Source organism: Parus major, chromosome 3, assembly GCF_001522545.3.
Source record: "Parus major isolate Abel chromosome 3, Parus_major1.1, whole genome shotgun sequence".
Lineage (NCBI taxonomy): Eukaryota > Metazoa > Chordata > Aves > Passeriformes > Paridae > Parus > Parus major.
The window spans coordinates 10,361,482-10,388,783 of NC_031770.1; the positions used below are offsets into that span (position 1 = coordinate 10,361,482).

General features: G+C 41.6%; 3 protein-coding genes across 6 annotated transcripts in view; 1 reads left to right on the forward strand and 2 right to left on the reverse strand.

The window, feature by feature from the left end:
• The window catches only part of CRLS1 (cardiolipin synthase 1), a 5,014-nt gene extending 4,653 nt beyond the window's left edge, over positions 1–361 (reverse strand). The window contains exon 1 of one of the 2 annotated variants that reach the window (XM_015622226.3): positions 220–361. In XM_015622226.3, the coding sequence (XP_015477712.1) occupies positions 220–288 (69 nt within the window). In that variant the 5' untranslated portion in view covers positions 289–361. Of the gene's footprint in view, positions 1–142; positions 180–219 lie in introns of those variants that run through there. The other variant, XM_015622227.1, reaches the window with a different exon arrangement.
• Positions 362–1,051: 690 nt separating this feature from the next.
• MCM8 (minichromosome maintenance 8 homologous recombination repair factor) lies at positions 1,052–14,232 on the reverse strand. Its single transcript, XM_015622224.2, has 19 exons — positions 14,141–14,232; positions 13,874–14,041; positions 13,616–13,690; positions 13,221–13,303; positions 12,893–13,042; positions 12,473–12,576; positions 11,422–11,620; positions 10,640–10,725; positions 9,607–9,758; positions 8,544–8,742; positions 7,742–7,772; positions 7,318–7,458; positions 6,155–6,296; positions 5,349–5,544; positions 4,866–5,079; positions 3,983–4,192; positions 3,315–3,391; positions 2,649–2,838; positions 1,052–1,777 (listed from the first exon to the last, which is right to left on the reverse strand). The coding sequence occupies exons 2-19, from the start codon at positions 14,019–14,021 to the stop codon at positions 1,685–1,687; spliced, it is 2,490 nt and encodes an 829-aa protein (XP_015477710.1). The 5' UTR covers positions 14,022–14,041; positions 14,141–14,232; the 3' UTR covers positions 1,052–1,684.
• A 68-nt stretch (positions 14,233–14,300) lies between these two features.
• TRMT6 (tRNA methyltransferase 6) lies at positions 14,301–27,227 on the forward strand. 3 transcript variants are annotated; one of them, XM_019006012.2, is made up of 12 exons: positions 14,353–14,419; positions 14,914–15,038; positions 15,851–15,978; positions 16,385–16,494; positions 18,650–18,741; positions 18,830–18,913; positions 20,059–20,183; positions 21,417–21,781; positions 22,012–22,097; positions 25,152–25,254; positions 25,348–25,434; positions 26,279–27,227. In XM_019006012.2, exons 2-12 carry the CDS (start codon positions 14,956–14,958, stop codon positions 26,450–26,452), a joined length of 1,437 nt encoding a protein of 478 aa, XP_018861557.1. In that variant the 5' UTR covers positions 14,353–14,419; positions 14,914–14,955; the 3' UTR covers positions 26,453–27,227. The 3 variants fall into 3 exon arrangements, with proteins under 3 accessions (XP_015476878.1, XP_018861557.1, XP_015476879.1); XM_015621392.2 differs by lacking the exon at positions 14,914–15,038 and having other exon boundaries at positions 14,301–14,419; XM_015621393.2 differs by lacking the exons at positions 14,353–14,419; positions 14,914–15,038; positions 16,385–16,494 and having other exon boundaries at positions 15,885–15,978.
• The last annotated feature ends 75 nt before the right edge of the window (positions 27,228–27,302 follow it).

Consider the following 27,302-nt stretch of genomic DNA (forward strand, 5'->3'; position numbering starts at 1 on the left):
GCCGCCGACGCGCGACCTTTTGCGGCGCTTTGCGTCAGCCCCGCCCCTCGGCCAGGCCGCGCGCTTTACGGCAGGCGGGCAGCCGTGGCTGTGGAAGGCCGGTCCCGGGAAAGCGCTTCCCCGCTGCTTTTCCACCGCCTAACTGCAGCATCCCCGCCTGCCTCCCGGCCCAGGCCCGGTCCCGGGAAAGCGCTTCCCCGCTGCTTTTCCACCGCCTACCTGCAGCATCCCCGCCTGCCTCCCGGCCCAGGCCCGGTCCCGGCGGTGTCCATGGCTGCCCGGGTTCATCCCGCTCCTCCTCACGGCGGGGCCGCGCCGTTCTCGGACAAGCCCTTGAGGGAGGAAGGGGAAGGTTTGCTTTATCTTCAGGGACTTCTCAGGGAGCGCGAGTGGTCTCTTGTGCTCGGTACTTGTTTCTGGCCCTCGCTTGCCCGCGTTTGCCTTGTCTCAGGGAGAAGCAGGAATTCACTTTCCAGCTGCAGTCGTTTGTTTGCTCATGACGCACGTTCGAGTCCCCCAGCACTGCACTCAGCCAAAATCAGTGCCTAACACCCACTTTCGATTTGTTGATAGTACAGCCTTTGCCCCTTATGAGTTCAGGCGTAGAACTGTAATTTCATACTTAAAGCATTTTGTCTGTCTTGACCAGTTTTCAGTTTCAATATATTGGGTCCCTGATGCCCCTTAAATTAGAGGATAAAGCACTAAGTGTAAGTTTTTCTGCTTTTTTTCATCTATCATCTCTTACCTGAGAAATGAAAGAGGGAAAACAAGAATCAGCATTGAAGTCTTGATTTTTTAAAATACATTTTTTCTTTAGGGAGGAGGTGTTGGTAGTTGTGGTTTTTTTAATTTTTACACTGAAAGCTTCTCAGCTGCTATTTCATTGCACCAGACCATGATTCTGATTTCATCAAAGTCAGGAAACATTCAGCACTTCACTCGTGCTGAACACACATTGTTCTGTGGCAGGAACAATTACACAGAAACAAACAGAACCTGTTGGTGTTACAGATCTTGTGAGGGCCATTAAACAGCCTTGAACAAATAATATTTTTCATATATAAAGTTTAATGAAAGTCAAAATCCAATCCCTGCTTTACAAATCAAATATTGCAATATTCTTTACAACTTAAATATTGTAATAAGGATATTTTCTTAAATCAGACTTGGATTTCAAATAAAACCTTGTCTTCAAAGCAGAAAATCAAGTCAGTTTCAGTAAAGTGGCATCTGGTAACAGCCATAAAACACTGCTGTCACAACCTTTTGGAAACATTTCTGGACTTTAAATGAACTACAGTGCTCAAAGTACAGCTCATATCATCCTCTCCTGAAAGATTTCTGGACTGAAGTATGTGGGTCCAGCATCTCTTTTAGAAGCCAAGTCCCTTATGGCACTGTAATGGTGTAAAAACACACCTTCCCTCCTGGAGGATGCTGAGGTGCATTACAGCCCTGCACAGTGCCATTGGAAACAGCAGAGCTGTAGGATGAGCCAGGCACCAGTACCAGGTGTCAGTTTGTCCTATTGCAGCTCTCCAGGTGAATTTTCTGCAGGGGAATCTCCAGCCCAGCAAACGCCAGCGCTGTGCCAGGTGGAGTTCAGGATGTGCCTCCCTGCTGCAGGTCCATCAGTCCAGCAGAATGATCATCCCAAGGAAGTTCATCACAGTGACTCTTCTCACATGGTCTGAAGCTGATAAACTCTTGAACCTTTTTTCAAAAGATAACCCTGATCATTTAGGGATCCAATAAAGCTCTCAAAATCAGGTACCTGGGAAAATAAAGATAAAAAAATCAAATTGGAGAATGACATCTTGCCTGATGTGAAGCAACATAAACCATTTGAATGAACTTAGTGAAATAAAGTGGGCTGAGAATAGGTCAGTTTCCTTAGCAAACTGTTCACCTACCAGGAGGTCTCACACCATCAGTCCCCCTGTTTTGTTCTTTACTTAACACACGGTTTTTACTGCAGTATTACACAGAAGCAGCATTCTCTCCTTTATGAAATGGAGGAAGGATGCTGGTACAGATGTATAAATTCCACTTGTGAAACACTAGTATCTACCACAGAAAAGCATGATTTCTACTACTCTCCCTGACTTTCTGGTATAAAACTTTGAATGGGCAAAAATATTCTATATATATGAAGGGAGAATCAGAGTTAATTGAATTAACTTTAATAAATAGTTGATGGAGCAAAAAGTAGAGTTAGCTATCAATAACTCTGGCAGAAGCCCCAACAAGTAGAGAATGCAAATCAGTTACAGGGCAGAACACATTTGTGTCCACGTGTCCTACATGATGTTCCTTTCAACAGCATACAGCTTTAGGATGTGTGAAGCAGGAATGAAAACCTGAAAGGCATATTTACTGCAGAGGAGGTCCTGCAGAAACATCATTGCACTGCTGAAACAGAGCACGGACAAAGCCTAAACTTGGGAACAAAAATAGCTGTGTCTTCTCAGGAGGCAGAGGGAGTGAAGCACTGAAACCAAGACTTCAGGAACTCCGCTCAGCCTACCAGCATACACTGCTTATTTCTGCCATTGCAAAGAGGCACAGCAGAGGTGCCTTTGCTCCTCTCCCTTTGGCAATGAATAATTGTGGGTGGTTTGGCAGCCTGGTGTGGCTGAGCTTACCCGTATCTGCAGCTCCCTGGCGATGTGCCGCAGCTGCTGCAGGTCAAAGAGGTTGTTGTAGGTTCTCTCTGCAACGCTGTTCAGGGCAGACACAAATCTCTTGGCTTGTGACCGATTGCTCATCCCAGACCCGTGCTGGGAACGCTCGAAATCCAGTTTTCCAAACTCATCCGAGTAGGTCCCCAGCATGCTACAAACAGGTTATGAAAAGAGAGGAAGAGCAAACATATGTGGATTTGATTCCCAAAACATGACTGCTGGAGAGAGCTTTCAGAAGCCACACAGAAAACCACCCCCTTCAAGTCACTCTCTAGGGAACTTAAACTAAGCATTCATCCAAATCACTTTTAAATTTAAAATTGTTCACCTGCACTGGAGAGTAACCAGAGGGGAGAAAAAACCTTCAGCAGAGCCTCATGTCTGTGTTACTGTGGCCAGAAACACAGAACCACTGTGATCACACAACTCACAAGCCTAAGCAGTTGCATTTGACTTAGGGCTGCTGGCAGCTTTTAAAGAGCAGCAAACAAATCCAAATATTAGAATCAAGGGCCTAAGCTTGATAAAGTGATTTCTTCACTGTCTTTGAATATGTAAAAGAAAAAAGGTTTCAAAGGAATAGCACTGTGATGCTTTATTTATTTTTAAGCCAGTGTTTTCTATTACCTGTATTTCATGATCTCTATTACATCCTCAGCGTCTTCCTTGGTAGATTTCTCTCTTAATTCCAATCTTGATCGTGCCTTAAAACAGAAAAAAATACCCCATGAAGATTTAAGATATATCATAACTGATGTGAAAAAGGGCTATAATCACTCAACAAGAGCTACAAGCACAGATTTTAGAAGCAGAGATAGAACCTAAGCCTACAGGATTAGAGGAAGATTTTTCTATTTTTTGTTAGTGTGTCAATGTCAGCTTCTGCATACTTGCACTTTCAGGCTGTAGCTCGGAGTTTATTTGCTTTTTAGCAGTGTAGCCTTGTGAAGCAGCAGATCACAAATAGTGAATTCTGTTAGGGAAAACAGAAGTGTCCTAAGTTCAAGGTGGGCAGCAGGTATTCCTGCCTGCACCTACTTTTTCTCCTTTTGGGGAATGAGATAGATTCTCTTTCCAGCTCCTCTAGGGTGTTTTGATTTATAAGAAGTTTTAAGGAACAGTAGCTCTTAAGCACTGCTAAACCTCTTGCATTCTCACTTTTTTTTTTTTTTAAACAAAACAAACAAAAAAAAAGCATAGTGGTGAATAAGCTGTAAAAAATGATAGGATTTGGGTAGTACCTCAGGAATAATCTCTTTGCTTTCAATCCCTTCAGCATTCCAGCTTGCATTTACCTCTGTCAGTCGAATCAGGGACTCCAGCTGCCTTGTGGTGATGGGGGTGCTGTCTGCTCCTTGGTTCTGTTTCCGGAGCTCAAGGTAGAATTCCTGGAGGACTTGTGCAGCCTCTGGAGATAAGGTTGGGTGCACGTACTGCCGAGCATATCCGACATACTTCCTCAGCAGTTGATGGGGAATGGCATCAAAGTTCTCTCCTGCTGAGATCTAGCATCATTACAAAGTTAGATTTCTCTCTGTCAAAATTCTATGCAATAAAAATTTTAAAATCCAATCCTCATCTTTATGCTTTATCTGGTGAGGTCATCACTATAAGGGCTTTAGTACTTCATATATGAACACTGTACTTCAAGTACCCACACTATGCTCAGACATGTAAACACACACACTTGGCCATTTCAGAAAAAGCAGCAAGTGTTTCTCATCTGCAGTGATAGGAAATGGCAAATAGAATTAGTTATGTAGTTAAATCCTTTCTCAAAAAAGAGGAAATCCAAATTCCCAATTGCTACAGCTCCAGAGAAGACTAAACAATCACTGCTGATATCATGTTTCCAAAAGTGCATGGGTTTATCTGCAGAAGGAGTATTTCTCCCAAGACCTGGCATTTGACAGTATCAGTCAATACCAGTTCTCAAAGCCACCACTGAAGTCTAATGAGAAACATGCTTCCTTCTCCTCTACTTTCCAAACCCATGGGGTTGCAGATGCCCAAGGATTTGCTTCCACACTGCTTTATTTGGATTCAACACTCCATCACAGATAGTGTTATACCAAATTATTACACCCAGCCCACTTCTGCAGCTCCTTACTGAAACCCAACACAGCAAATTTGCTTTAGAGCACCTCACACACACAGCAGCTCCAGGACAAGTCTCACCTTCAGCCTCTGGAGCAGGGGTCGGTCTGAGGGGGCCTGGAGGACAGAGCGCTCCTGGGAGCCAGCCCGGCTCACCAGGGCGCTGCTGCAGGCCGCGCGCCGGCCGGCCCGCATGGCCATCACGTGCTCGGACAGCAGGTGGTCATGGTCCTCGTTCGGCGTGTCCAGCAGGATGAAAACCAGATCGAATCTTGACAGCAGAGCACTCCCCATTCTGGAGGAGAGACAAGGAACTTGGAGTGCTTGGAAAAGTGGAAAAATTATAGCAACTGTGGTCCACTTCAAACACAGGTAAAAGACCCTGTCCTGCTCATTCACAATAAAGTACAACAGCAATTTCTCTCTCAAAAGCCACTAAAAATTATTAAAATTTGTGTTTACACTCCAAAATTCTAGAAAGCAATTGTACACGAGCTACAAAACTGCCAGAAACATCTACTCCTGAATGTGAATTATAAAAGCAGCATTTCAGAAAGTGCTCACTTTAAGTTCTCAGACACTGTTTTTGCTTTGTTATAATGTCCTCCAATGGGGTTTGCTGCAGCAACAATGGATGTCCGAGCTGGCAGACTGCAAACAATGCCAGCCTTGGCCAGGCTGATGCTCTGCTGTTCCATGGCTTCCAACAAAGCCTGGTGCTGGTTTCCCATCTTATCAAATTCATCTATTCCACAAATTCCTGGAAGCAATTAAAACAGGATAAAGATTTATCAGACAACATACTAACAGAAGGACAAGTGTGTGCTACAATCCAGTGCTACGTCAGAAGTCAAACTTAGAACCCTCGGGACTGCAGGAGACATTGGAAAATCTTCATTTCAGCCAGCTTTGTTTCCATTCCATGGTAATGCAACCAAACCACTATAAACTCAGCCTGGCCTGGGGATGTAGCATTTTGATTTTTCATTAAGATGATGAAACAAGCTTTTTGAAAATAGACAATGTATCTCATTCGTGAGTCCTTCAAAACCAGTAAGAGTCCAGCAGCTGACATCAAGTCAGATTCCTGAACAAAAAAACATCCTAGTTCATAGACACAGTAAGTCTGGTATATGAACTGGAGAACTGAACTTTCCCTACACTCTAGAAAAGCAGGAATTGTCCCCAGAGAAGCCACTGGAGAAGCTCAGAACTTCCCATGGTGTGGAAACCCAGTACTTCAACTACTTCAAATGGATATTTTTAGTCCACAGTTAAGTGAGCACTTTGGCTTAGCTGAGACTCAGGAGCACACACACTCCTGCCCCTCACACATGGCTATGCAGAACCTGTGGCATTACATGGATTACCTTGATCTCCAAGTACTAAGGCACCAGCTTCCAAGGCAAAATCTCCAGAAGTGCCATCTCTGGACAGCGTAACAGTTAGGCCAGAGCTGGTGGAAGTATTACCACAAACATACACACCTCGAGGAGCGATGTTACACACAGCCTAGAAGAGAAACAAATACTTTTTCCCTCTCCAAAGTGAAGAATTTCATAAGCTTCATTCTAGAGAAACAACTCAAAGTAAATCCAGATTTGTTTCTTTCTACTGAACATGGTCCCACAGTAAAGCTCTAACTCCTTGCAACTCCAAGACACATACTGCTGCAAAGCAGGAGTAACTAGGATGATATTCTTTTTTTTGAGTAACAATGTGAAAAAAAAAAATCAGTTACTCTATGCTGGAAAGTCCCCATTCAACAAAAGAATAATTTAAAAATTTTGTTTGTTAAGATGCTTGCATGCAAATCCATCACTTTGGCTAAGTTATTGCAAATCATATCCTAAAGCAACAGGACCATGTTAGAAAGACTTTTTAAAGAAGGTCTAGCTGAATTCTGTCCCTCTCACTTCACAGTAACCATGGAAAAAGACATGGAATTTAAAAATCACTCACTTTAAGAAGAAAAATAAATCTATTCCTAATTATCATAGCCATGCAGAAATGCCTACTGAGATCAAAACCCAAACACAGCAGCAGGTCCCTTTCCCAAAAAGCCAAGATCTGTGTTCGCAACACAGAAATAGGGTACTGAATGGAAGTAAGCCTCACAGGAGGAGAGTTACATGGTATTTGAAGTTGCATTTGTTCAAAGATTAATTACTGTATTTCACAATACACCAGCTAAATGAAGACAGAAAGGAGTGAACCTCCTCACTGGGGAAAAGGGCTGATGAAAAGAACTGTATAAGGACAGGACAGCAAGTCCGTAAGCCTGTCCTTGAAAGCCCATAGGCCTGACCAAGGACACCTGCTTTGGTGTTTTAACAAGCTCCCTGGAAGGAGAGGACAGCAAGAGAGACCTTTGGATACTATCCTATATTTAAGGTATCCCACATGAAAAGATAGCTCCCCTGCCAGGCTCAGTCAACCCTTTGGTCTTAGCACAGTTATCCTACCATGGTTGTTAAGTCAAGATAACGAGGAAATAGAGGAAAACACAAAGTAGTAATAAAGGAAACCATACTTGCAACATTTGACTTTTTCCTAATCCTGGATCTCCAACAACCAGAACATGTGGATCTCCTCGCACTGGGATTCTGTTCTTGTCATCCACAAACTTCTGACATCCTCCAAACAAGGCCAGGGCCAAACCTGCCTTGACAATCTGTTGTGGTACAGGCCAACACTGGTAAGTATTCGATTGTGGTGACCAACACTGACAACTCCCTAGAACTGGCTGCAATAACCTTTCCTTCCAGATCACTGAACTTAAGGCTATAAGGCTGCCACTTCCCTGACACCAAAACAGACTGTGAACCACAGTCACCTGTACAAACAGCCCCTGCCCCTTCCTCCTGTCCCAGATAAGCTTTGTGAATCCTTTAGGAGTTGAATGTGGCATAAACATTTCAAACTGGAATTGCAAGCAGGGTTTTTAAATTACTTACCTCGTGGCCATAGATTGCAGGACAAAGAGAGCTGAAAAGCAAAGCACAAGGTAATATAAGTGGAAGATAAATCATGTGTTACTATAAATAATCACTTGTCCTTTCTCTCATCACAGAACACCTTAAAAAATATATAAAACTTTTTGGGCAGCCGTTGCTAAATTTCCAACAGAAATCAACAGCATCATATTTCTTGAAATTTTGGGATAACCAGAAATGACTGAAATAAGAAAAGCTTCTCACTTGAGTCCTCACAAAGACAAAGGAGAACCACCCTCCCAGTGGTATCTGCACCTATTCTTGTCTTAGTCAAGTAACCTGTAACCCTCCTTTTAAAGTGCTAGTTTTGTGTACTTTAACTCCACTGGGAGGGCCTGAGGAACATCCCAGGTGGAAGAGTCCTTTTTAGTCTGAACTGAGGGTCTTTCACACCCTCTGCTCAGTTCTTACACCTCTTTACTGTAGAAACAACGAGGACAAAATGGTATTTGTAAATTGAATTACATGGTGAGGAACAAAATTAACTAACTGCTTTTTTACTAAGAACTTTCTGTCTAAGGTTGAACTAGAACACAGGTAACTTGTATCCCTAAACCCTTCCCAAAGTCCCAACATTCCCACTGCAATACTTTCCCTCCCTCTCAAGTCCGTTGCCCACTGCAATTTGTTAGATCTCTGTGGTTTCTATTGCACAAGGCTCAGACATTTCACAACTTTAGAATGAGCTGTCACATTTGTCTGAAGGTCGTTCACACTGATTCATGCCTAATCCTAGGCATGGTCTAGGTCTGACACAACTTACTTCACAATGAGCCTGAACAGATTTTCCTCAGCTTGAATTTCTTGGATAGCATAGAGGTCTTTAAGGGAGAACTCCATGAATGATCTCTGAAAAGTCTCATCGTCAAAATTCTTCAGTTTTTGTCCTTTACTGTTGCTGACAGAATTTGCCTCAATGTACAGTAAGAACATACATTTGTCATTCTTACTTTTAGAAGCTCCTGTTAGAAAAATTGAGAAAGGATGATAGATCATTTTTTCTATCAATAACTACTCATGTTATCTGCAAATGGCATAGAGTAATTCTATGAAATTAGAAATACTATGTACAGCCCTGTTCCTATTTAAATACTGAATATCTGCACTCTGTAAAATTGATGCAAAATCAGTTTCTAGTTACACTTGTTCTTTGAAGTTCCCTCCACTTACATGCACAATAAAATATTTTGCTGAATTGGAGGGCATGTGTCTAGAGAATTTCATCCCAGCAAAAAAAATATTTTTTCCAGGGATTTTAAATTATTACATTATTGTAGTCAAATAAAAGTTGAATATAAAATGTTCCTCAACATTTTGAGGAAACAAAGGTGCATGGTGCAAAAGCATTAAACATGTAGCTTAGTAATTAATCAGTAATTATCAATTAATAATTAATCATTTTCTATAGAGATTGATTACTGAGCAGAGAATGAAGTCTCAGAGTAAAAGTCTTGCAGTTATCTGCAATGTATTCTTTCAGAGCAGTGCACAACACGTTTCTTCGCTTTGGGGAAAAAAAAAGGAAAAAAAAGGGAGACTAAATTAAGATTTAATTTCACAAGATTTAACTTCACAAGATTTAACTTCACAACTGTGTGACAGTTCTCCTAATGTCTGAAGGAGATAAAAAAGGAAAAACGTTAAGCAAATAATACCATAAAATAACTCTTCGTTGTCAAAGTTTGTTAACTTCTGAAGAAATTTACACTTTATGCACTTAGAACACAGAGAGTTCCAATTAAGGGGAGTGGCTGTTGTTGTTCTTGTGTAAGCACTACCAGAAAGCCCCACCCTAGGAAAAAGGATTCTCAGAAGCTGCACTTCACCTTCCTCGGTGCTTGACACCTTCACTATGCCTGTGATTGTGACCATGTCTCCTGGGACACAGCTGTCCACGAGATCCTGCACCAGCTCACACTCGATGGTGCGCGGGATCCGTCCCGCTTCCCGCTGGTCATCTGACATGAGCTCCTGCACCCTGCAACACACGAGGGGGAGCTCGGACACCACACAGCGCCTGCCAGTCCAACTCCAGCACACAGCACCTGCAGCTCTGGGCATCTTTTTCAGGTCACACTTCACTAAATGGGTATAAACTACACAGAAACCCCAGAAATGTAGTAACTATGAACTCTGAGTTGAAACTCGGATTTTCTATCACTGATGAGCACATTCTTGTAGAATTAAGTACAGTACATGAAGTAAAAAGGACCCATATAAAAAATTTCAAGAGCTCAGACATTATATAGCCCTCATGAATTTTTAATAGGTATTCCAACCCTGGAAAAGCCCCAGGAATTTCTCAGACCATAACAAGAACAGTAGTCAACTCTGGTTGTGAGAGTTCCAGCTCTGGCTCCGCACCTGGAGCTCTGAGGTTTCCGGGAAGCCAAGCCAAGCTTCACCGAAGCAGCGGTGACAAACAGCGCCCTCTGGAGCTGCTCACAACAGCACAACTTTTTACATGAAGATCACTTTAAGCTGAGATTTCTAACCCTCCAGTTTACTTCCACCTCATTCAGGTCAAGTAGCACAGCTGACCAATATAACCTAATAGGGCTTTTCTAGCTGACTTACAGCTCGTTAAAGGGAATCATGAAATCACAGATGCAATTAGAAATTATTGAGAAAAGCAACAAAGAGCACAAACTGAGCATCTCTCCAAGAGCTAGGTAAGGGCAGAAGGAATTTCCAGGAAACTATTACAGGATAGGTTACAAAGTATACCAGTGCTTGGATAAAACAACTGCCTTGTGATACAAATGTTGGAGAATGCTTGCTGCAAAAGAATGAGATAATTGAAATCACAGAGTGTAACAAGGGTTGAGCCATCCTGTCACATCACATTTTTGTGCTTACTTGACAGACTGCCAGTCCACTGTGGTGGTTAGAGGAGAGCTCCTGTCAGCTGTGAAGGTCCGGCCCCGGCACTCGGGAACAAGGCACTGAAACAACAGGAACTCTGATTCATTCCCAGCCTTTTTTAAAATCCTAAGGTGAAATTGTCTTATTTGATTTAAAAAAAAAAAACAAAAAAAGCCAAGCAATATAATTTAGCATCATTCCAGGAAAAAAGCCAGTTAAATTAGGGCTATAAATTAGGATGTACATAGTTAATGAGGATTAATGAGGACCTTTCAAGTACAGACACCTGAACTCTGATTCATAGCTGTTAGAGCAAATACAGCTGAATTGTGTGATCCCCTCAGTGAGCTGGTTTGAGAATAACCAGGCACTGTCCTATGTCTAATGACTTCTTAATCCCAGATAATAAAAAGTAAAATTAAAATAGAAAGTTCAAAACAGAGAAAACCAAATAATGTAAGCATAGAAAACCACCATAGCAAGGTGGAAGGGTTCTCTTAAACATAACTGGTGAAATGGAAATTAAAAGAGATAATTTTTTTCAGATTTCAGGAAATTTCTACATATTTTTGGTCACATATCCTGTTCCAGCAGCATACATTTTTTACAAGTAACAAGAGTCTCAAGTAAGAAAAGTTTCATGGTATGTTTTATTATTTTTGATGTGTCAGTTGTTTAGCTTGAGTGACTTTTTTTTGTTTGTTTTTTGAACACCTGAGGTGCTGTTTTATGTCAAAACACAGCAAAAAGCATGAAGTTCCATGGGTTTGGCTTACCTTGGTGGGAAGGGTGTACTTCCCATCAGGCAGAGGAACGCCCTGCACGTCCCCACAGGCGGCACAGACGAAGGCCAGGTTGGTGCACAGGGGTTTGATGTTGCTGACCCTCACCACGGTGCCACGCAGGGCGACGTATTTGCCGTAGCAGTTGGCCCTCAAGTTTTTCAGCTGGGTTAGAGGCTCATAGTTGTACACTCTGCATTAGCACACAGAAAATGAGGGCAAAAATAACCCCTAAAGCCATCCAAACACAGACAAAAAATCCTACTCCCAATTAAAAATGGTAATCCAGAAAAAAACACTTAGAAGTCTTTTTTCTGTAGACCCATGGCACAGTCTTTGATTCTTGCTGTAGCAAGCAGCAGAACATTCGATAGTCTTCACACGAATCAAGCTCAACAGCTTCAAATAGTACAGTTTGTTTATCCAGTGACACCTCTGGCCTAGCAATACATTACTTTAAGATCATCCATAACCATCTCTTTCCATAGTTTCAGATAAAGACTGGAATTTAGACTTGTGACACAGAAAGACCAAAGTTTGGTTATGGCTCTGCCACCACCAGCAGGGAATTAATAAACAAAATAATTTTTTAAAAAGTAATTTGAACTCAAATAGAGCTTACACACTCAGTTCCCTCAGACCCTTGAAGCGTGAGATGCCATAACTTCTGATAAAGAAAAAAGTTCTAAGGACTTGTTTCATGAAAAACTTCTCCAGTCAAAGGAAATTTAAATATTTCTGCTTTTAATCAATACATGCTTTATAGAATAGTTGTCCTACTTATAAGCCACTTCTCAACTTAAAAGTTTTTCTAGTTCAAGCTGTTTGTTCAGCTTATAAGGAGGTTTCATTTAATTTTTTTCTTTACAAGGACACGAAGTCACCATGAAGAAAAAAGCAAAATGTAGGGTGTTCTGGAAAAGCTTTGCAGAGCCCAGTTTCCCCATAAACATGTAAGCCTTCAGCACCATGAATGGACACTGGCAAGGATTAGCCAGGAAGCAAACAGCTCTTCCTTGGGAAAGAACTGCCCAGCAGCCATTACCTGGCATGGATGAGAGGCACGTTGATGATAGGATCCCCAACCAGGGGCAATCCCTCCTGCACCTGCAGCTCTGCTGCGTGTCTCTCCAGGTCCTTGGTGAGCACCTGTGTGGAACAGGAAATGGGACACAGATGCTCACAGAAGTCAGAACTCCCAGTAGGGAAAGACAGAGGTGTTAGAACTACTTTTATAGTCAACTGTTCCGATGATGAATAAGCAAAATGCACTAAGACCAAAGCAACTTTGAAATGGGATTTTGTGGATCATACAGGAAGGGAAGAGACTGGAAGATCCAAGTTTTAAACAAAGAATAACTTCCCCTCAGACAGAAGATGCGGGGTTTATAACATAACTGCCTCCGTCACTGATTCTTTTTTGCTGTGAGGGCTCTGCTTCCATGCGTCAGAACCTTGTATTTACCTGATGAATCGCCAGACCCATACACTGCAGTATTTTCTGAGGCATATCCCTTAGTTCAGCAGATATATTTGGTATTGATTTGGTCAGCTCTCTGTCCTGGATTAGCTCCTTATAATCCACGAGAATGCTTCCTTTTCTTTCTATTTCATCCTGGGAAATTATAAAATACACTTCAAATTAGAAGTGAAACACCCAAATTATATCCTAAACATTTCAGATCTCTGATGGACGTTATTTGTGACAGAAAAAAAAAAACCACTGAAAAGCCGTAGTGTTCTTGTGTCAACAACAGATTGCTGGGGTGGGATATGTTTGGCTTTGTTTTTACCTTGTCATAAAGCTCAATGCGCTGCATGAAGAACTTTTCAAAGGCTTGAGTCTTCTGGACAAAAGGAGACTTGTCATTGTAAACTAATTAGAAACACACCATGTTAGTAACAGAATAATTCTTTCCACTTCACAAAATACATAAACGGGTAACTTCTCTTCCATTGTTTTTCTGCATTGCAAAACTAAGGAAGACTATATATCTCCAAAGTATCTCAGTAATGATCACAAAGGTTACAGTATATCACAAGAGTGAAGTCTTTATTGTATTTGTTTTTATATATGAAATTTCAGTTCAATTTATTGAACTTATAACTCTACTAACACTACATGTAACTAATTTAAGAAAAAAAATAATTTAAATACTTGCTACATGTAATTTTGGTCTAAGAATACCTTCAGAGAAATAAAGTTTCCAGCCCTTATAGGGAATAAATTGGTCCATCGTCGATTGGACTAGTCGGGATTTTGCTGGGGGAAGAAAAAAAAAAAATTAACGTGGATGGAAAGAATACAGAGTGAAGTTTTGCAAGTTTTATTCTCAGTGGTTCTTTTGACCACGGGAGACAAGCAGCTGTAATTGCCTAGCACAGTGCTTTAAAAGAAAAGCATTATGGCTTCAGAAAGCGGGTAGAAGCACAGGAGCTAGCTCACCGGGTTCGGGCATCCTTTTGGGCTCTCCCTTCTGTCCTCTGCCTCGCCATCCTCCTCCTCCTCCTCGCCAGCCTCCTCTCCATCCTCCTCGCCACCCCTGGAAGCCTCTGCCCCGGGCGCATCCCCTGCCTCTGAGCTCCCTGCTCATCTCTCGCTGCCGGCGTCAGTCTGAGGGCGCGACAACAAATTTTACCAGAAGATATTTAATTCGAACTAGAGCTGTTTTCCAGAGGGGACCCCGCGGGAGGCAGGGTTTTGCTGCCCTACCACAGCGCCGGGGGAAGGCACAGAACAGCCCCGCCGAGGAACCCCGGGCTCACTGCCCTCAGCAGCAGCTCCCGCCCCGCGCGCGCCTCCCGCGCTGCCGCACTGCGCAGGCGCAGCCGGCGGGGCCCCGCCCATGCGGGCTCGGCGCCTGCGCAGAAGCCCGGCGTGAGCGGCGGCGGCGGCCATGGAGGGCGGCCCGAGCGCGCGCATCCGTGAGGGCGACTGCGCCGTGCTCAAGCGGGACGAGGTCTTCAAGGCCGTGTCGGTGCTGCGCCGCAGGTGAGCGCCGCGCCGGCGGCTCCCGGTGCCGCTCGGCGCCTCGGCCGAGCTTCGTGCCCTCCGCCCCCGCCACTCTCGGTGCGGCTGTGGTGGGCCCCGGCGGTGGGAAGGGGGTCCCGCTGCCGGTCCCTGTCCCGCCGCGCCGGGCAGCAGTAGCGGCCTCGTGAGGCTCGTGTGACAGGCGGCGGGAAAGGTTTTAATGTTGCCTCGGCTCCTATGGCAAAAAACCCCTTAAACCCGGAAGGTCTCCTGGCCGCATTTCTGATAAGAGTTTGAGAGAGATTTAAGGGGGTTTTGCGTTGTCGGTGTCAAACTGGTGCCGATTGAAGAGGAGCCCGAACAGCGAGTGGTCGCCGTGGCACGCAATTTCTGTGAGATGCTAATAGGGATTGTTAATTGCCCCGAGCGTGCTCAGCGGCGTCAGTGTGTAGGAGGATGCTGGCACTCCGCTTTGGAGGGGGTGCCATGAAAGGTTTCCCATTTCTTTCTCCCAGGCCAACTGGCATAGCAAGAAAGCGCCCGCAGCCCAGCAGGGAATGCTAAAATCGTTGGACACAGCCTGGGCTCGTCCCCTGGCAACAGAGAATTTTGTAGACCAGTGTGTAGAAGTCAGTGTCAGGTAACATAGCCCAGATATCTGATTTAATAGTATGGAGATTTAAAGGTACTATGGTTGAATGAGACTGGTTTGAAAAGGGTGTAGTTCAGAATTAGTGATGAGTATAATTTGCATATTTAGGGCTCATATTGGCAAATTTGGATTTGAATGTGACTGTGGCATAGATCCTGATACCTGTTTCATTTGCCAAGATTAGTATTTCCAGGGATAGCAAGGCAGCCTTTGTTGGTCACCCTGAAAGTTAAAGGCTTTGTGGATCCTGGAAAAAGATCCACATGAAAAAAGAAAAAATGCACACCTGCCTGGGTGCAATCAAAATTAAAGGGGTGGTAAATTAATTATTTTTTTTTTTATGAAACATTTCCAGATTACAAGACACACTCTGCTGTCTGCTTTCTTCGTAGTCTTTTGGCAAATGTTATTTCAGAGGAGCTTTACAAAATACAGGACCATGCTCATCTTTTTGCTACTACTCTGTATGACCCAGCTTGGATTTAATACATTTCTGACTTTCTCTGTCAAAAAATGATGCTGACAAGTGCCATAGCCTTGTTTTATCTGTCATTTGAAAATTCTTTTGAACTGAAAAAAAGAAGTTACTCCTATATGGTCTGTTTAAGTTCTTTGTCCTTTTCCTCACCAGTTTCAGTTTAATTTTGTGGTTAATTTCACTGTTTGTGCTTGTCCTGCGTTTTTTGGGGAATATAGATGAAAATGTCATATATAAAGCTGTAGTTTAGACTCAAATATAGTGGGTTTCAGATACAGCAAAAATAATGCTTTAAGTATTACTCACTTTTCTGTCATTTCAGAAAAATAATTTTTGAGAAGCAGTGGTTCTACCTGGATAATGCCATCGGACATATTTATGGAACTACCTTTGAAGTAACCAGTGGTGGAAACCTCCAGCCAAAGCAAGAGGTGGAAGAGACTACCACAGGTATCCCAGAAGACTGACAGTTGGAAAAAATATTTCAAATTCATTTGTTTCTTTGATGATACCAAAGAAATTGGGAAAGCTTTCTATTAATAATTTGTTAACTTCATGCTACTTATACTTCTTTGTGTCATAAAAGTGCTTGGATTTGTCTCCATCATTGGTTTCATTAATCCTGTAAAAAATAATCTTTTTAACATGGGAGAAAATTTGAACCTTACTCTGGGTGATTTTATTTACATTAAGTTTTATCTCACGTATTACATTTCTGTGCTTACGCTGTACTTTGCAAGGCCAGGAAAAATGTGTGTTTTAACCATGAGAGATCTGCTTTCTGTGACACTAAAATTGTGTGTTTCTCCCACTTATTTGGAGCTAGATTTTAAAAACCTATATCCTTTTCCTTTAGAAACAAAGGAAGCAGGGACAGATAATCGTAACATAGTTGACGATGGGAAGTCTCAAAAACTGACTCATGATGACATAAAGGCTTTGAAGGACAAGGGTATTAAAGGACAGGTAAAAATAAGGTTTTGGTGTCATTTCTGTGCTACCTTGATGGTTATATTTTAGTTTCTGAAAAAGGATATTCTTTTTATCTGTGCATAGATTTCAGTGCTTTTTCTTTGTTCTTCTGGTCAAGTCATGTTTTTTGGCTTTACAAAAATGCTAAGCCTGTTTTCAGAGAAAACTTTATGTAAGGTTGGCAACTTTGTCAGAGGAAGGAATAAATGGCATCAGAAGTCGTAACAGATAAAAAAGTACAGCTCACATAATCACCATTTGGTTTTGCTTGTGTATGATGTTCAAAATACTATTTCTGTACTACAGAGGTATTAAAATTGTGCAATAATTAAACTCTCAAAGGCGTAGGAAAAGATTATGGCCAAACAAAAGTCTTAACATATAACACTGTATAACAAATGTGCCACCAGTGTGCCTATGGGCAGTGTCTGCCAGACAGGGGTGATGCTGCTGCTTTATCTGTACCTGGAAAACTAAGAGTACTCCCAAGAGATCAGTTCTGTTCTGTTAGAAAAGGAGTTGGTATTTAAGCCTGCACCTTTCATAAAGTAAGGGATCTTTAAGCAATCTTAAATTGTTACTAAAGCATTGCAGCCAGTTCTGTTCTGCAGATGCTGTCAGGCAAAATCCTCTCTTGTCTTTGGTTTACCCTTTCTAATAAACACGGGAAATTGCTTATGCTTACAGCAAGATCATCTCCTGTTTGCATCTTGCTCTTTGGAGCGGTTTTTCTGCTTTTGCCTGCTGGGTCCAAGCAGTTTGGAATGGTTTTTCTGTTTCCATGGTTGTGCTGCTGGTTGTGTTTTCTCTTGGAGAAGAATGTGCTAATTAGGCTGACAGCTTTGATAGTTTTTGTTTTCACTGTCCATGGCAGAAGATCGCTCTGACTTTCCTGTGTGTTCTCAGCATGCCTGTGCAGTGCATCTCCTGTGCTTTTATTAACTCTGCTGTTTGGACTGTAACTGAATATTCATTTTAAGCGACATTAGCAGCAATAGATGTTATCCCTCCCTAACTGTCTGTTAAAATATGAATTCCTGTTTGTGAATGGTGTGTCTTGGTGATGCAGGATACTTCCCTGTTTCCTCACTGTAAGTTTTATTGGAACATAAAAAAAACCCCTACAGAACAACATAAACAGCCCAGGCACTGAATTTATTTTTTTTCCTAGAATAAAGCAAAAAAGAAAGAGATTCTGTTTCAAATCATTAATAACACATGTTAAGTGTTTGAAGGAATAAGGGCCTGAAAAGCAGCAAAAGGAAGTGAGGAGTACTTGCACCACTCTATTTTTTTGAGCAGGTTTTTAAAGCACATGTGGAGCTGCAGTGTCCAAATTGAAAATACTTATTTTTTCACTTGTCCCGTCCATGTTTAATAGAACCCATAATTTTAGCAGTTAAGCTACTTGGATCACAGAACCCAAAACAGCAGCTTTTTTGTTCTTGTGTTGGAACAAGGAGACAAGCCCTGAGCAAGGAGAGTCCTGTTGGATTGGTTTGGTTTTGCTGGAGGTCCTAATGATCCCTCCAGCTGGAATCTGAAAGCATGAGAAAGAGTTGGGTTGGCAAAGGGGGGACATTAGAACAAGGAGATCAAAGAAACCAAACCTGGAATTCTGGGAGGACCTGGGAGCTAGAGAAGGAAACAATCAGGAGGAATATTGCAGGAAGTAATAAATGCTAAGGAGTTGGACATTGTATAAGAAGTTGGTACAGTAGTGTGGCAAAATTTGTGAGACTGAAAAAATTATTGGAGTGAGGGAGATGTCTGGTGATTAACCAGAGCAGAGTGGAGGAACTACATGAAACAGGGAAAAAAGATACCCTCAGAGATGCTGGAATCAGAGAGAGACCCAAAGAGGGAGTTGGTTAAATGAAGTATTACTGAATAGTTCAGGATAAACGTTTTCATTTCTATGATTTTTATGCAAAACTATGGTTAAATTCCTACACATAATCGGTGTAATGCCTCACTGGTCCTGTTAGTTAACAGAGATTGACTTTGCCATTGGTGTCAGGAGAAATTCATGGTATACATGCCTCTACTGGAAGGAAATATTTTCAATGCTAGTTTAAAAAAATTGCTGTCTATGAAATGAATGAGAAATAAATGCTAGTTGTAACAAAAATGAATTGTTTCTTCCAAGGAAATAGTTCAACAGTTAATAGAGAACAGTACAACATTCAGAGACAAAACAGAATTTGCTCAAGATAAATACATAAAGAAGAAGAAAAAAAAGTAAGTGAATTTTGAAATGTGAAAAATACTTGGTAATTCCCTAAATTGTTGAGATTAAAATAAGACCATTACCATGTTTTTTTTACAGATATGAGGCGGTTATTACAATTGTGAAACCATCCACTCGAATCCTTTCAACCATGTATTATGCAAGGGAACCTGGAAAAATTAAGTGAGTTTTCATTTTGTTTCTTTTTCCAAACAATAAGAGAAAGATACTTTAATACTTTTTCAACACCTACACTATACCAAAGTGTATAATACTCACCTCTCCTCTTTTCTTTCCTGTCAACACGAAGATTGCAATTTAATGAATGATAACGTGATCCAGAAAATTAATCAATATTGCAGCAAACAGAACTCTTTAGCATGCAGCACCAGAATTTACCATTTCCCTATCAGCACCACCTTGCTAATTACCCATACAGAAGTTCTTTGATTTTCAAAGGTACCTCTTATCTGCTTTGGCTGGTGGCCAAACATCTGTTTTCTGGCTCAGTAACAAGATAACCAGCCACTTACCACGGGCAAGAATTGTTGTCTTTAGTGCGTCAGGGATTCAAAATCCTTCAGTCAGGAGTCTCCAGGGTTTAAAAACGGGTGGGTAAGATTGGGGTGGGAGTCAGAGGGGTCATGACTACAGAGATCTGGCCTGGTTTGATTTTCACTCACCTAACCTAAGAGATACATTATAACAGATATTAAATGTGGACTGATACTTTTTTTTAAATGCAGGAATAGTAGCTCTAAGATGCTGAGATTTAAAATCTTGTTATCTAAGGCTTCTCAAACCTTTCTCTTTATACCATCTCTGTCACTTGGCTGCTTTTTGCTATTAAAGATTAGTTGTAATTAGTGTAGCTATCATGGAGTCTGCTCAGTGAGTGCATTGGATTGCGGTCCTGGGTTGTAGGTGGTGCTGGCTCCTGCAAAATAGATGAAAACCACAAGGTTCATTATTGCATCAGGAAATGCATCCATACCATTTGTTCTTTACAAAGCTGACATGCCAGAGAAAAAACAAACAAAAGGTTAAAAAAATACTTTCTCTGACGGGCACAGCACAAGATGTCCACTTTGATATGTGCACCCTACTGCATATCCTGCTTTTGCTTTTCCTGGCTGCTTTCTTGTTTAGCTCCCATTCTAGTTCTTCATTATCAGATGTTTAATTAAAAGTTTCTGTGTGGTGACTCTGAAGGGCACTGATGCTTTTTCTGCATCTACCTGAAATCCAACCTTTTTTGGCAGGCTCCTGGGCTAGTAGGCAGTATCTCTAAGCAAACTGATGTTTGTTAAATCCCTCTTGTCTTCCAGCCACCTGAGATACGACACCCTGGCTCAGATGCTGACTTTGGGAAACATCCACGCTGGCAACAAGATGATTGTCATGGAAACGTGTGCAGGCCTGGTGCTGGGGGCTGTGATGGAGAGAATGGGGGGTGAGCTACACTCACTCATGCACACACCAAGGGGCATGGAAATGCACACCTGTGTGACACTGCTGAAAGGCAGCACTCCAAAATGCTTCCTCAGCTATTGAAATCTGGTCTTAGCACCTCCAGGATTCAAGGAGAAACTTGTTTTTCCACTGGGGAAAGTTTCTGCATCAGTTGGGTTTATTTTTCGTACTTAAAAAAAAAAAGTTAAAAATTGAGAATTAAATTTGATATAATTGTTTCTATAGTTATTTTTTATTACACTGATAGCCTTGTATGCAGATCTGTTTTAGTTCCTCTCTTAGTATAATGACATTGAGTTCAGAAAAAGCTGTAAGGAGCTTGTATGGAGATTCTTCCCAGACACCAGGAAGTCCAGGAAGGTGAATGGCAGACACAGTAGTGACAGTGCATTTCTGACAGCACTGGAAATGTTGCTGTTCCTCTTGTTCACTGCACCAGATTTAGTGTGTGGTGTGCAAAACATCCAAAACACATGTGTTTTGAATGTATGCGACATTCCTTGAGCACATTTTAGGAGAAGTTTGACTCCTGATTTGTTTTTCAAACTCAGTTAATCAGTTTCATTATTCTAAGACACCAGATAGAGGTGACAATTACATTCCAGAAGCCAGGAAGTGATGTGATGTGCACACAGATGTGCTGTCCATGTTGTCTTGGAAGCAAACAGTGCTACTACAGATCAGTTTTGTTTCAGCAACTTTTGGCCATAGGGCTACTTCTTGAGTAAATAAGATACAATTTCACTTAACTATCAGAAAGTTGGTTTTTGTGTGTTTAACATCTCACAGCTCTTCCTTTGGGGCCTGGATATTGAAGAAATTCTTTGCCTAATTGACACTAATAGAACTTTTGAAATTAACTTTTGGGTTTTATCCAAGTATCTCCATAAGTAACAGAAACTGTAGAAATTTTGTCATTTACCTGTTTATTAAATTAACTTTTTCTAGCAATTTGTCACTGCTTATATGCTCTGAGCTAATCCTGAATACGTGTTTAATACACAAATATTCCATGAGTTACCTTGTCCTTTCAAGAAAGGTTTTCTATCTTGAGGCATATTTCCACAGCTTCATAAATTTGATGGTTTGATTAAAAGCAGGCAATTTACTTCCTTTTTCTTAAATGGACCCTTCATTTAAGCATTTGAGAAAGAATTTTAAAATTGTAAGAATTCTGGCTTTCCAATGTGTTTTGATTCTTTCCCTCCCACAGGCTATGGATCCATCATTCAGATGTACCCAGGAGGGGGGCCTGTTAGAGCTGCCACCAGTTGTTTTGGATTTCCCAAACCTTTTTTTGACAATCTTCATGAATTTCCTCTCAGCAAAGTGGAGAGTCTCCTGTCTGGGACATTCACTACAGAGACTCTGCCTGCAGACCCTGAGGAGAACACACTGGTGGAAGAGGAAAGCAATGGATTGAGTGAGGAGAAACAGACTTCCCTGCAGGAAACAGAGGAGGAACCTGCTCCTGAGGCACCTATGGAGATCAATCCAGCAGAAGAGCAAGACACAATGGACATTAATGCTGAAGATGTAGAATTTAAAGAGAACAAAGAAAAAGAAAATAAAGAAAATGTAAGAATATTTATTGTGGCTGTTCAAGTTTCACAACATCTGTGGACATAAAATTCTGCTGTCTGAATCAGCCCTGCTGAAATACAGCTTAGTCAGGTGTTAAAGTGGAGCCCTGGAAGTTGTCTTTTGTCTTACATTAAGATTCAAAAAGTGGAAATGCAGTCCAGGCAATAATGATTCAATAATTAATTACCAGTTAAAGTGCCAACTGTTTGTTTTGCTGTTCAAAGGTTCGGGAAAAGCAAATAAAACAGTGGGAGAGAAGGAAAAAGCTGAAAGAAGCTGCTGCTTTGCTGAGTGAGAAGAATGCTGATGGGTGAGTCTGCTTAGAGCTATCACAGTTTGGGAATGGTGTTCTCAATTTAGTGCTCTCACTGAAACACCCCAGACCATGGGGGCAATGGGATGGAGCAGAGAACTGAGGGCACAAAAGGCACTGGTTGAGATTTTTTCTTTCATTTAAATGGCTTGAAATTATCTAAAAGTCAACTAAATATAAAAAAAATAGTAAAAAAAAAAAAAACTATCCAAAGAAAACCAGAATCCAGGTAAAATCTAATTCAAAATGACTGCTAAAAAAATCATGGGATTCTAATTGGCAAAGTAGAACCTGAGGCTTTAAATTCATTAAAGTGGAACTAAATTTGTTGTTCTGGGGTTTCTTTTTGGTTAGTTTGTTTTTAGAAACTAATTTCCTTTTTACACAGGATAAAAACCACGTAACTTTATTTTACCTGCAGGTAAAACAGGATCAGTTATTCCTGAGAAACAATTTAACATAAAGATTTAATATGATACATTTAAAACAAATACAATAAATATATTCCTAGAAATTGAGCTCCAAAATAGTGTAAGAGCATTTGGTGGGTGTGACTTTTTCACTGTGTTCTCAGCAAATGCTGAAGTTACTCAAGTTAACCAGGTGACATTAATTTAGTTAATTTAATAACATTCATATTAATTTTTTTCCTCCAAGGAATATTGGTTGACTGGAAATGAAGCTGTTCTGCTTGGAAAAAATTTACTGCACATTTATTGGTTATTTTTAAATGTTTGTGTGTAATTTTTGGGTTTTATTGCTATAAAATATTTTAACTCATGCTCATTCATATAGCTCATGTAGCATATTTAAGTGGTAGAATTTATAACCGTGCAGAACCAGGTCATTCTGTGTTCTCTGAAGCACTAAAATGGTCAAGGAAGTTTGTAAAAAAGCTCAGCACATTTTTCTGGCAGTGGCTGTGGCCATTGAGCTGCCTGAAGAGTGGCAGTGTTTGGGCCTGGTTTCGCTGCTGTTTGCTGCACCATCACTGTAATTAATGCCTGTCCGTGATCTGGCAAAGGAAAAATTAATATTTGACTTCACTTGTCACTTCCTTCCATGTAAAATAGTACATTCAGTTGTTTAGTATTTGTCTCCTACTTGTTTTCAATCACTTTTATCCTCCTTTTGCTCTCTGTAATGCATGAAAGCTGTAACAAATGACACTCCTGAAGGGATGTGTGATTGCTGGATTTAGGAAGGCTCCAGCAGGATGGGGGAAAACAGAATTTATGGTGCCTGAGAGCACTGTCCCAGAGGGCTCAGCCCTGATCCCCTTTCTTGAGTCATCTGCCTTTCATAGCCGCTGCTCCTCGAGATCAGGAACTTGGCATGGAATAAGGAAATGCTTCAAATTAGCAACTCTGCACCGAAACAGCCAGGGAAAATAAGAGTTTGGAGATTTTTTGTAGGAGAGAAACAGGGAAAGGATAGGGAAAAAGATGATTAACATTGGAGGTGGGGAGAAAGACTGGGACTTACTGGCAAAGTAAAGAAAAGCTGTTCATTAGGTGAAGGTGGGTACCAACTTCAGGAGAAATCTTGAGGTGCTGAATTTAACAGTATTTATTACTGAATGTAGAAGATACCATTTCAGTTAAATTTCTACCTTCTGTGCAGTTGTGTGGTAAAACATGTTTTGTACTGAATCTGTTTGTTCAATTCCTTTTATGTGAGTTGAGGTCTGATGTTAGGTCACTGAGGGGGAAAAGGAAGATATTCATTGGGTCTTTGGTATTCTTCTAATGAAGACTTTAGAGACAGGCTATTCCATTTTCCTGGCACTATGGAAGCAGAAATTGGTTCACAGACACGCCATGTGTTCAGAATTAGACCATCTCTCTCCCTCTGCCCTTCCCTGCCCTTCCCTGCCCTTCCTCTACCTCTTCCTGTTCCCCCCTCACCCGCTGCATCACTTCTGTGTCTGGCCAGGCTCCCTGCTGGCAGCAATCTGTGCTGCCATATGAAAGAGCAGCGTTTGATTTTCCCCAGTCTCTCAGGCCTCACTTCCCTTCCTGGAGTCTGGCAGAGCCCCTGGCAGTGCCAGTGCAGCATTCCAGGCCTTCCAAAGCACGGGATGAGCCTGCTCGGTTCATTATGGAGCACAGTTCTTTTGAGGTTTGCATTTGAAGTAAATGGTCTGCGAGGTCATGGCTGGCAAACAACCAAAGTGGGAACAATTGAAAAAGAATTATCTCACCTCCTAATCTCTGTTGTATTTACAAAATTGAGCATCAATTTTTACGTCCCTTTTGCCAGGCAAGTTTAACTCTGCTCAAGTGCTGCACATTCCCCTGGAGAACAAATGTTAATTGATGTGGCATCTCTGTAGTCTCTGTACACTGTGAAGAAGGAGTTTAATTAGCCTGTTCTTTCTGCACAAGCACAACTTAATAACTAATTAACTAATTATCAACCACTTCTTGCAGTGTAGTTCAGCAGTGATTTCTTTGGACGAAAACTGGAAATAGCAGTAAAGAATCTCAACCATCTGTTGATCCCAGTTATCGTGTGATGTTAGGATGGAGAATAAAATATGAAGCCTTTAGGTTGTCAAGGACGTGTTTTCTTTTTAAAAGATTTTAGTCACGTCTGTTAAGGGTTTGTTCTCTCTTTAAATATTCTTTTTATATAAAACTATTAAATAAAGACAACTCAGTCTAAAGAGTCACGACTGAGGTTACATTCTAAGCAACATGTGGCAGTCACAAAACTTAAATTGTATTTGGAAAATGGTCTTGAGGCAGAGCAAGCAACATGAAATTCTTAGATTGTAACAATTGTTGTGGAGCCCAGCACAGCTAAAGTGAACGCTCCTGCAATGCATTTAATATTCTGCACTTCGGGGAACAATGCTTCAGCCTCTCAATTACACCAGTAGGAAGTCATGATTTGTTTTTACATTTGGGGAGTTGTCAGAGCAATGAAAATGTGCTGATGAGACACTTCTCAGCTGTAATTGATTGCTGTGCTAAGTAGGAGGAAATGCCACTAGGTGAGTAGGGTTCAAAAGCAGAAAACTAATGTGTATGAAACTTTATTTTGCAGCTTAATTGTAGCCAGCAAGTTTCATCCCACACCCTTGTTACTTTCTTTATTGGAATTTGTTGCTCCTTCGAGGCCTTTTGTTGTCTACTGCCAATATAAAGAGGTAAATCAGGATGTTACTTCTGCTGTTACAGTTCAAGCCTGGTGCCATTCTGCTGTGTAACCTTTGGTTTTTCTCCTCTTTGGTTTGTCTAAGCCATTATTAGAGTGTTACACCAAGCTGAGAGAAAGAGGTGGAGTCATCAACCTGAAACTGTCTGAAACCTGGCTGCGGAACTACCAGGTAAGGATGGCAGTACGGGGCTGCCAAAACCATGGGAATTCTGGGGAGCAAAACATTCCCTGAAAATAGGGGGGAGGTTGGAGTGACTGAAACAATGTGTAAGCTCAGGCATTTGCTCTACCCAAGAGTAGTGGGTATTCTGAAGAGCTTTAATGCTTCACTGTAGCGATCTCCAGTGGAAAGACTTTCTTGCATTTTATTAAACATTTACTGAAATATTTGTAGGCAAGTGCCAGGGTTAATAATTCCTAGATGTCCACACAAGGTGGGCCTGGCCAGGGCTGCAGTGTCCAGCTGCAGTGAGAACAGCACTGCGGTGTCCTGGACACAAGTAAAACCTCTGGGACCTGCAGGGACAGTCCTTACAAAAAGGTGTGATGTGGCTGAAAGGGAGGCTCACTGCTGTGTCTGACCATAAGGGTGGCTGCAGAAACGTGATAGGGACAGAACTGGAAATCACAGAAACCCTTCAGGCTGGTTTGTGCAGCAGCTGTGCTTTCCTGCAGAGTACCTCACTTCTGAGCACATTGTGCCACGTTCATGGGTCTCAGACCTTGGCTTTGTAGTTTTGCTGGCAATGCCATGAAGAAGTAACCAGTGAGGCAGCAGCCTGTATTATTATGGATTTCTACAATTGAATTCTCCTCTGCAGATACTTTAAAGAGAAATACACTTCCCAAATGGCTGTTTCGTGTTGTGGCTGGGTAAAAAATGTACATCCATCCTGTCCTGTAAACTGAGATTACACAGCACGATGTGCACACACACAATGGATTTTTGCAGGTGCTGGTTCTGGGGTGTGTTTTGGGTGTGTTTTGTTGTTTTTTGTTTATTTGTTTTAAAGGTTTTGCCGGATCGCAGCCATCCCAAGCTGACCATGAGTGGAGGTGGGGGGTACCTCCTGTCTGGCATCACTGTCATCTTGGAGAAGGGCAAAGCTGATTCCAGTAACTCAGAAGCACTGAAAATGGAGGAGCCATCATCTAAAAGATGTAAACTTCAAGACCTTCCTTGTTAACATTTAGAGAACTGACTTGTGGTTTAGATCTCAGGAGTTTAGTGAAATAACAAGTCCTTTCTGTGCTGTTGGCAGCACAGGGCTGTGCCTGTCGTGCATCTGTCAGAGACAGCAGCAGAACTGCAGAGGAGGGAGGACTGTCCTGCTCCTTAGCAGTTCACATCACCTGAATGTCAAGGAAAACCCTTGGGAGCAAACATCCCACTGAACTCACAGGAACTTCAAGAAGGAGAGAAGATCAAGAGGAGACAAAGCCTCAGTGCAGGCATTGTTTGTTTGTAAGCAGGCTTAGCTTTCCATTCTCCCAGAAAGGCATTGGAGGATTCTCCTCAGGCTTCCACGTGGTGATCTGCTCCCCCTTCAGACACAGAACTCTGCTTTCTCCAGTAATTTAAAAAAGTAGAATGAACAGCAACAATCATACATGTTTTTCTCCAAAGGAACAATAAAAAGACAAATCTAATAGTAGAGATGACCCCATGCTTACAGCATGACTCCATGTTTTCCTGAAATATATACAGAGGAGAAAGTGCATGTTCTTAAATTAAAATACTAAATATTTAAACAATGTCACTATTAGTATTGTCTGTCATTTTCCAAGACATTTTCTGAGAGTTGCTGTATGTTTTTAAGATATTACTATTTTGAAAACTGCTGTATGTATATTTATTTATTCTACTGTTGGATCTTTCAGATGTCGGGCTTTTTTTATTAATTTTTTTTAACTTTGCATTTGCCATTTAAATTAAACTACAGGGTATTTCCCCTAAAGAGATTGATCTTCTTTTTCTTACTTTTCCCTCTTTTTGGAAATAAGAAGGTCCAGCATAGGCTTTAGGAGCTCATAGGG

Coding starts and splice junctions, on each gene's coding strand:
- MCM8 (XM_015622224.2), bottom strand. CDS start 14,021: ATGAGCAGGGAGCTCAGAGGCAGGGGATGCGCCCGGGGCAGAGGCTTC. Junction 7,773..8,543: donor CTGTTCAGGCTCATTGTGAA/GTAAGTTGTGTC, acceptor TTTGCTTTTCAG/CTCTCTTTGTCCTGCAATCT. Junction 2,839..3,314: donor ATAGAGATCATGAAATACAG/GTAATAGAAAAC, acceptor ACCTGTTTGTAG/CATGCTGGGGACCTACTCGG.
- TRMT6 (XM_015621392.2), top strand. CDS start 14,325: ATGGAGGGCGGCCCGAGCGCGCGCATCCGTGAGGGCGACTGCGCCGTG. Junction 18,914..20,058: donor AGGGAACCTGGAAAAATTAA/GTGAGTTTTCAT, acceptor CTTGTCTTCCAG/CCACCTGAGATACGACACCC. Junction 25,435..26,278: donor CCTGGCTGCGGAACTACCAG/GTAAGGATGGCA, acceptor TTTGTTTTAAAG/GTTTTGCCGGATCGCAGCCA.